Genomic DNA, 9,228 nt, shown 5'->3' with positions numbered 1-9,228 from the left:
AGCAATGAACAGCAGTGATAAAGCTGGGATACCGCAGTACCGCCTGTCGCAGCCCAGATTTTCTGTGTGCATGAAATGATGAGTTGGAACGGCACAAACCGCATTTGTTTATTGGAACCAGCTCAGTCGAGGTGTATTGAAGGCCATATGGCTTTTCTAGCACGTGTATTAGCAATCGGTGACTGTTTTTAAAAAAAAAAATCTGTCCAATATTTTGGGACTGGCTGACGGGCTGGATCACTCAAAATTGCCCTGTTCTGTTCATTCCCCCTGTAGCATCTGGCCCTGGCCACTGTCGGAGACAGGCTACTGGGCTAGATGGACCATTCGTCCGACCCAGGGTGGCTGTTCTTATGTATTTCAGGAGATGCAGTTGGAGACAATACAGATCTTGTACGATTGTTCTTCAACTCAGTCCCTCCTCTAGCTATTGTATTGCTAATTGAGAGGAACTGTGGTCCAGTGGTTAGGGCGCTAACCTGGGACTTGGGGGGAAGAGAGTTTCAGTTCCCTTCCTCACCCTGACTCCCTTTGTAACCTCGGGCACTAGCGTAAAACTCTGAAAGGAGCCAAAGTCCCATTTTCAGATTTGACTTAGGAGCCCAGGTCTTACTGAAAGTCAGGAGAACTGAGGCTCTCAAATCACCTAGACACCTCTGAAAATTAGTTTTTCTGTCCCTCTATTCCCCATCTGTAATAATCCTCACCTCACAGGACTGTTGTGAGGAAAAATGTGTTTAAGACTGCAGAGTGTTCAGATATTATCGTAGTGAGGGTCCTGTAAGTACCCAAGGGAGGTAGCTCTGTGGTATTTTGAATGCACCCATCACGATAATATTTCTGACCTAAGGAAGGTAAAGAGGTGACGTGACCATGCCCACATGGGGGGAAGATATCTGACAGTAGAGGACTCTTTAATCTATCAGGCGAAGATCCAGTGCTAGAAGTTGAAACTAGACAAATTTACACTAGAAATGTGGTTCGTGTTTTTAACTACGAAGGTAATTAACCCTTGGAACAACTCACTAAGTGATGTGATGGACACTTCACCATTGGAAATCTTTAATTCAGGATTGGCTGCCTTTCTAAAAGATACTCTCGAGTACATCCTCAGGAGATTGGTTTCAAATCAGGAATCACTGGGTGAGATTCTACTGTCTAGATTGTGCAGGAGGTCGACTAGATGATCACAATGGTCCCTTCTGGCCTTAATACCTATGAATCATGGCATAGAAAGTGATCCGTGCAAAGGACAGTGGTTTTAAAAGTGAAGTTTAATAGGTCAAATATAAAGAGTTTTAAATGTTTAGGTAACATGAAGAAATTGGATACATTTCCATGCAGGTAGAGCAGTTCTATCACACCCCAAACGTCTCTATCGTGCACTGAGCTTCCGTTTCTTTTGCAAAGATGACAGACAAAGGCAAGGCTATGAGAAGTTCCTGGGGACCTAGTCATTGGTAAACGGCTGCCATCCTGTTAATGTGCCCACTGGTGGTGGTATTAATTGTCTGTGTTATCGGAGCACGTGGGAGCTCCAGGCATGGGCTGTACAAACACAGAAGTCCCTGCCCCAAGGAGCTGACAATCTACGCTGTTTGTTGTTTTACATTGTACACATTGTTCAACTTTGCACAACAGGAAAAGGGGCACACGCAGAAGTTGCTTCTCTTTAAAGCGTTGGTACTTCTTTGTAAATGGACCGGCTTTTTCCCTTAGCTGTTGCATGAAAGGTCTGGGGCTAGATGAATGGACGTGTTTTGCAGGCAAATACTGATATACGTAGGCAGCAAGGTGTGTGCTGGAAACCAGCCAAAGGCCTGCCGGGAGCATGAATGGTACCAGGTTAGCTGGTTGTGCGTCTGGCTTGCTGCAGTTTGGGAGAGCAGCATTAGAGTCCTGCTCCTAGGGGACAGAGGAACAGAGGGGTGGGTCGGGGCCGGTTAGAGAACAGTGATTTTCCATTGCAATTCAAAAAAAAAAATCCCCTCCTGACAAGACTAATTATTTGCTATGGAAACCCTTTCACCTTGCAAATCCATGGTCCCCTGCCCTTTACCTCTTAGGTGAACAAGGAGGTAAAGGGACATGGAGTGTCTCCTTAAGCAAGGTGTGTGTCGTTTGAAAGCCCTTGGAATGGATGCGGCGCACTTTCCTTTGCTTCAGACTCTGAGAAGCAGGGCTGTTCCTACCCCCTTCTCTTGTCTGCTATGATTTGTTGTTAACCAGTGCACATCAACTCCTTCAACCTCTGGGAACATCCTGCCATCAGCCTCTTATTCCCTTGACCTAAGCATCCTGTCCCCAGATCCTGTCCAATGTGTTTTTCCTTACTTTTAACAGTCCAAGGCCATGGATCAATTGGCTCTTAGTGATTTATTAATTCCCCGTCTTTCCAATTACCTTCTCACCGTCCCCTTCCCCTCACCATGTGATTGAGCAGAATTCACTCAAGGCTGAACTTTCCCCAGCAGCCTACAAAACAAAGGTGAAAAGCTCAGCTTTTCCCCTCCAGGCCCTGCTGTGACCTCAAAGAAGTCCACTTTTCCCTCCATTGATGGCACACACGTAGCGAGTGTACGGTCTCTGAACAGTGAACGTGCAAGGTATAAAACTAATAACTAGTTCAAGAGTCTCGGACAAGATTTTAAAGAAAAGTCTAGTGATTTTTGAAGGCCCAACTGGAGATGTCTTAAAGGGAGCTGATTTTTCAACTGGATGATTGACATTTTCTGCCAGCCAGACCGCTTAAGGTCCGTCAAACCAGGCAGCCCCAAACTGAGCGCCCTGAAATCACCTGTCACTCTTGAAAATCTTGGCCACAATGCACGCTAAGTGCAGCACATCTGCACAGTGGACTGTGGTCTTACTCCTCCCTGCTCCTTTCCCTCTGTGGTTGAAAAAGCGCTCTCCAAAAGCCATTTCCTATTGGCGCCGACATGCTCTTTCCCTAGTGAAGGCTCCCAACTCCCTTTGGCTTCACCTTGCTACATCAGTCCCCCATCTTTCTCGCTGGGGGCGGTGAATCAATTGATTTGTGGTCCGAAGGAAAAAGAATCCCACCCCTTTTTCTGAGCTATGTCATTGAATGAAAGAGGCCGCTTGACGTCTGTTATTTTCCAGGTGTGGGCTATCCCGAACACATCTGCAAGCAAATGTCAGGAGACATGGAAAAGCTGGTGGTAAGACATTGCGTGTTTCAAATCCTGCTCCGCTAGAGAGCTCGAGGGCAAAGGAGGTCTAAGAAATCAGCAGGTTTTGCGCTGAGGTTCCTGGGTAGCCAGAATAATCTATAATAATAAAACTATGAGCATTTCTTTGAAAAATAGGACATTTCTCTCTCTTTTGATAGCAGCAGCAGCATACCAGAGGCAAAATGTCAGCCGCTCCCCACAACATCTCATTTCAGGTGTGTTAATTCTACCTCCCTCCAGCTTTCAGAGTCCTGGGTGACAACGAGAAAATGCCATAAAAAAGCTAAAGGTCTTGCCTTATTGCTAGGGGAAGAAATCTTTTGGCATCACCGGGTCTGATTTAGGAAGCCAGCCAGCCCTGGGATCAGCTGCCGGCAACGCGTGGCAAGCACGGCGCCTGGTTAATTCGGTGGGCTATTGTCTTTGGTGATGACTATGGAGTGCTGGGTGCTGGAGGAGGAATTGTCCCCGCCTTTCTGCTTGGTTTGGTCTTTGGGGAGGTACTTCACCACAGCCGCGATGAGTTTGCCACGGAAGTTCTTGCTCAGGAAATTGTAGAGGATGGGGTTGATGACGCAATGGAACATGCTGAAGCAGTCTATGATGTCATAGAAGAAGTAGAGAAAGTGGACAGTGTTGCAGCTCAAAATGATGTGACTGCCATCGAGGGTCAGGAGGGTCAGTATGATGTGGTAGGGCAGCCAGCACACCAGGAACACGATGATGTAGGCGTAGATCAGGAGGCAGTGCTTCCTGAGCTCTGGCTTGGAGTGCTTGATGTACCTGGCTGTCAGTATGTTGAAGACAGCAATGATGGAGAAGGGAATGAGAAACCCAAAGATGGTGGTGGCTAAGCTGATGGCCAGGGCCCACTCATCGTAGGTCTCGAAGGGGGCCAGGAAGAGGCACATGGGCTCGATCGAGTCCACCAGCTGTGTGTGGGCCACCTCCAGTAAAGGGATGAGGGCGGCGAAGAGCCAGATGCCGACGCAGAGAAGGCGGCGTGCCCGGTGCTGGTGCTGGTGCCAGAAGTGGGATGAGGTGGTCAAGGAGACGTAGCGGTCCACGCTGAGGCAGGTCAGGAAGAAGACGCTGCTGTACATGTTGGCGAAGTAGAAGTAGTGGGTGAAGCGGCACAAGAAGCTGCCCCAGAGCCAGGTGTAGTCAAGCATGGCCTCCAGCATCCATACGGGCAGGGAAAACAGCACCCCTAAGTCGGCGATGGCCATGTTAAGGATGTAGAGGTTGACCAGGTTCTTATTGCCCCAGGTGTGCCAGTTGACCCAGATGACAAGAACGTTTTCCACCAGCCCCACCACGAAGATGACCAGGTAGAGGATGAAGACCATCACCCGCTTGATGTTCTCGTCCAGGTAGGTGTCACAGAAGGTGAAGGTATAGTTCAGGTACTGCAGCATCTGGGTCCAGTTGTGGTACTCCCCGAACTCGTTAAAGGGGTCGTGCATCTCAGCGGAGACTGTGGTCACCTCGGCCATTTTGGACGGTGAGCGGCTGAAAAGAAAGGGAAAGGAATTTAACTGCCGGGATTTGTCTGCAGAACGACAAGTAGTGACTTGTGTTGGGGATCCTTTCCAGAGCCCTCTCCGGATCTCCCAACAGCTCACCCCCGCCGCAAAGACACACGCCCAGACACGCGCGTGCACACGCCCATACACACAACACGTCCTCTCACACACAAGCAGCAGTGTTTACTTTGACAAGCACATCGCCCAACCCCTAGTGCTGCCCTCACTCAGTTGTGTTGTTGTCTCCTGTAGAGCAGAACACTCCTGTGATTACAGTACTGAGCTAGGACTAAAGACACCTAGGTTCAAACCCTGGGTCTGCCACCAATAGATTCGCTATTGGTACATCTACACTGCGATAGAAGACCCAGAGCACGACCACGGCTGGCCCCAGTTAGCTGACTTGGACGCTGATGTGGGGCTAAAAATTTCAGTGAAGACATTGGGGCCTGGGTTGGAGCCCAGGCTCTGAAACCCCCATGGGGGGGTGGGTCTCAGAGCCCAGACTCCAGCTGAGCATAAACGTCTACACTGCTCGTTTTAGCGCCGCAGCCCAAGCCCTGGAAGCCCGAGTGAGTTGACCCAGCCTCTGAGACTTGGTCCCGCTTTTTACTGCAGGGTGAAAGGTACCCGATGGGACCTTGAGCAGGTCATTTGTGGGCAGATTTTCAAGTGTGCTCAGCAAATTCTCTTTTGTTTATCAAAAAAAAGATCCAGAAGTGGCTGGGTCAAAGTACCTTCTCGGGGAAAAAATACTGGGTGCCGACAGGCCTTTGAACCTAACAGAGAAAGGCAGAGCGAGCACCACTGGCTGGAAGTAAAGCCAGGCCAATTCCAATTAGAAATAAAACAGAATTTTTTTTAGCATGAGGCTAATTAACCTTTGAAACAAACTACCAAGGGAGATGATAGATTCTCCATCTCTTGATGTCTCTGAATCTGGATTGGATGCCCTTCCGGAGGCACTTTAAATAAACAGGAGTTGTTGGGCTCAGAACAGGGGCAACTGGGTGAAATTCCCCGGCCTGTGTTGCACAGGAGGTCGGAGGAGATGTTCTAATGGGCCCTCCTGGCCTTAAACTCTGTGAATCTAGGAGAGCAATTGTAACTGGGTAGATTCTCAAATGACCGCAACTCCCACTTTGGCACCAAAACCAATGGCCAGAGTTTTCAGACGCCTCCGGCGTGTTGGGTTCAGAGCACTTGACATCAGTCTGATAGCGGCTGCTGCTGGGTTCTGAGTCTCCCTTAAATGGAAGAAAAAATTAGACGATTGTTGATGCTAAACCTGTTCTTGGAAACTGGGTGACAGTTTTCTGACCTTGTGTTTCCCTCTGCCTCACATACTGTTGCTGCTGCTTCTCCACAGGTGGGGAGGAACCAGCATGAAGCTCGGAAATGGTGATTCTTGTTAAAAAGCCTTAATTTCACGCACAGTTCACGGTGCAAGAACAGGTTTAATCTCTGAGCCTCAGAGCTGCTGCGCTGAGCAAAACAGGACAGCTTGAAAACAGAGAGAGGGATGAAACTGACCTCCCCACCCTGCATCCAGACTCATTCATGCGGCTAATGTGCCAGCAATTGTCACTTTGCAAAACTGAGAAGGGGCTTTGCCAGTCTCGGCTTTGAAAGAGATATCAGCGAAGAGATGGAATCAACACAAGCCAACCACAGCCGGAAAACAGCTCCCTGCGCAGAGAAAGTTCCTAGCTTCAGCACCTTAGTTCGGTCTCAAGGAATCTAAAATCTGCAGCCAGTGACCGGGATGGGCAGAGGCACTTAGAATACGTCCGTGGAGGAATGCTGCATGAACACGATCCTCTGCAGCTCCCAGCTGACGAGGCGGATGAATTAGTTTCAGAGTCTAAACTGAAACCATGGGAGCATCCTAGTTCTGAATTCACACTGAGGTGTCGTCCCCAGTGACTGAGAACGATTCAGGAACTGGGGGGGCTGTGTAAATATTTGTCTGCTTTGAGAGCTACTGGTGAAAAGTGCTATATTAGAACTAGGGGTTCTTATTACTTCTTCTTCCAAGGAAAACATGACCTCCCCCCATGGAAACCCTGCAGCATGCTTCCACTAATATTAGCCCAGACCCGTAGCCAGGCTCAGCCCCTTCCCGATAATGTGGTTGCTTAAAGAACTGTGGGTCAGATCCTTAGCTGGTGGAAATGGGTGGAAATCCACTCACTTTAGCTGAGGCTGTGACCCAGTCTGTACGGAGCCTGACCCGATGTCCCTAAATCTGCTCGCTGATGGAGCTTTGAGCCACTGGCTACGGGGGTAGCACAAAACAGTAAGAATGTTAAATATGCTCAAGATCACTCCAGCACCACTGTCTTTCTTGGATCAAAGGAGCCATTTGTGCCATTCATGTCCCCCTTCCTGGTGCCAGCCTCTCTGGGCTCCCCAAATCTCATCCCAGAAAGCTTGCTACGCCGTTCCATTTCCCACTGGGATCACAATCAGGAACACGAACCAAGCGTGGTAATTACAAGTTGCAGAGAAAAACAATTGACCTTCACGTCCCACTCTAGAACGGCAGACTTATCTAAATCCCAGAGGGGCTGCATCCACGCACGTTGTGAACCAAGTCTCCGTGGGATGCCATTGGAAGACCACACAAGAGGAAAGGTTACGGAACATGCTACTCTAGCTAGGTATTTCTATTGCACTCCTCACCACGGTCTCTGGCAAGCTCAGGAATTCAGGCAGCGCGGGGAAGCCTCATGCAACCCAGAGGAATGCTCGGCCACTTGGTAGTCAGCTGCAAAAGCATCCATCGGTGCAGCAGAAGGAGGATGGGGCTTGGTTGCTTTTTTCGGAATGTTTGGAGAAAGGAAAAGAAAGCTATTTTGTAGCCCAGTTAACAGAGGTGGCTTGACATGCAACCACCCTTCGGGCGCCGGGTGCTTGTTAGTGAAATGCCTGGCGCTTTGGAATACGTTGGGGGGAGAAGAGAGACAAAGAGACAGGTGGAGAGAGACAGGTACATGCTCACCTGGAGTGGAAGGCTGAAGGTGATCCCGGCTGGGTGGGAAAGGAGCAGCTATTGCCCTGCTGCCTCCAGCTCTCTGGCTCAGGCGGATCTCTGCTGTAGGGACTGTCGTTCCAGGAGTGAACTCAGGGTGGGCTCACTGGTTTCTTCCATCCACACCCCCCAGAGCTCTCTACCATACAGGAAACGTACATCATTGCCTGACATCCTGAAAACACGGCCCAGCGCAAGGCGACATTCGGCATGATTCCCAGTCCCAGTCCTCAGCTAGACCGAAGATGGGTTTCATTTCACTGCAGAGCAGGGCGGGACGGGAAGATGTTGGGGACTGGTAGGGCATGAAAATGGGGCAGGCCAGCGGGCACCTGTGGCTGGCAGGAACAGCTGGGATCCTTGGGGTTGCAGCCTGGGATGAAGCTTTTCCAAATTAATCTCCTTTTCTGCACAGAGGCTCAGAAATCTGCAGCCTGCCCCACTCAGAACCCCAGCCTCCGCTTTTGCCCGACTGGGTTGCTGGGACGGAGCCCGCCCGATTCTTATTTAGATCACGGCAGTGCTCACGCTGGCATGGCCATGTCCAAGCGGAGAGAAAAGCTGGCCATGCCGGCTCTGGGCTAATCTCTCAGAGTGGATCAAGATGGGTTGAGGCCTAGATGTGATTGTAAGACCCCCACCTCCCAGAGTCATGGGATGACATCAGAACCTCACCTTTCCTGTTTAAAAATAGTTTCTGGCCCTCCTGTTTGCAATTAAAATCTCAGAGCTGTGACCTGAGTGGAACCAGTTGCAGTGATGTCTGCCTGGGACAGTACCGCGGAGGGGTAGCGTTTACCCCTCATATCTCACTGGGGCGTTATTTCTAAGAGCCGCTTCTCTGGGGCAGAGACTGGGCATGCGGAGGCTACAGCTGGGGTGGAAAGAATCCCGATCACTGTCACACCAAATGAGAGTGCGGATGGCGGGCGGGCTATAGCATAAGAGTCTATAGAGCTCCAGACTGCTTTATTCCAACCCTGGGTCAACCTCTGTCTGGGTATGTCTGTTCCTTCACCCCAGTAACAGCTAAGCCCCTCAATGCATTCGTTAATTTATCCCCCACCCCCATGAGGAGGAGAAGCGTTATCCCCACGTCACGTATGTGGGGCAGGCACTGCTATGAATTGGCATGAGGGAGAAGCACAGAGCAAGCTAAGAGCTGCCCATGCTCCTGCGTTAGCCAGTCAGCTGAAGAGCTGGGGCGTCCCAGGGACATTGCTCCTCTGGGGTGCAACACAGCCTATGCCAGGCGACTGGAGCATAAGTTACCCAGGTAAAACTTGGAGGGACTATCCGTGTGTGTGTGTAGAGCAAACTGGAGGCCCCCTTCTCAGGTGCTGCGTAATACGAATAATAATCATTAACATTTTTCTTTTCTTTAGCTCCGTCCATCTCAAGATCCCCAAGCACTTGGCAAGAAGGAATGAGGATAGCTCCATGTACCTGGCAGGGAGGTAGGTACCCATTATCC

General features: G+C 50.0%; 1 protein-coding gene across 1 annotated transcript; it reads right to left on the bottom strand.

Annotated features, from left to right (window-relative positions):
* Positions 1-1,273: 1,273 nt before the first annotated feature.
* On the bottom strand, positions 1,274-7,813 carry GPR182 (G protein-coupled receptor 182). The gene is made up of 2 exons (XM_067529686.1): positions 7,725-7,813; positions 1,274-4,706 (listed from the first exon to the last, which is right to left on the bottom strand). The coding sequence occupies exon 2, from the start codon at positions 4,688-4,690 to the stop codon at positions 3,596-3,598; it is 1,095 nt and encodes a 364-aa protein (XP_067385787.1). The 5' UTR covers positions 4,691-4,706; positions 7,725-7,813; the 3' UTR covers positions 1,274-3,595.
* Between the last annotated feature and the right edge of the window lie 1,415 nt (positions 7,814-9,228).

Source organism: Emydura macquarii, unplaced genomic scaffold (genome assembly GCF_026122565.2).
Source record: "Emydura macquarii macquarii isolate MOO-44397 ecotype Brisbane River unplaced genomic scaffold, CSIRO-AGI_Emac_v2 contig_2994, whole genome shotgun sequence".
NCBI lineage: Eukaryota > Metazoa > Chordata > Testudines > Chelidae > Emydura > Emydura macquarii.
The sequence above is the reverse complement of the archived record's forward strand: the minus strand, read 5'-3'. Positions and strand labels throughout refer to the sequence as shown.

Coding starts and splice junctions, on each gene's coding strand:
- GPR182 (XM_067529686.1), bottom strand. CDS start 4,690: ATGGCCGAGGTGACCACAGTCTCCGCTGAGATGCACGACCCCTTTAAC.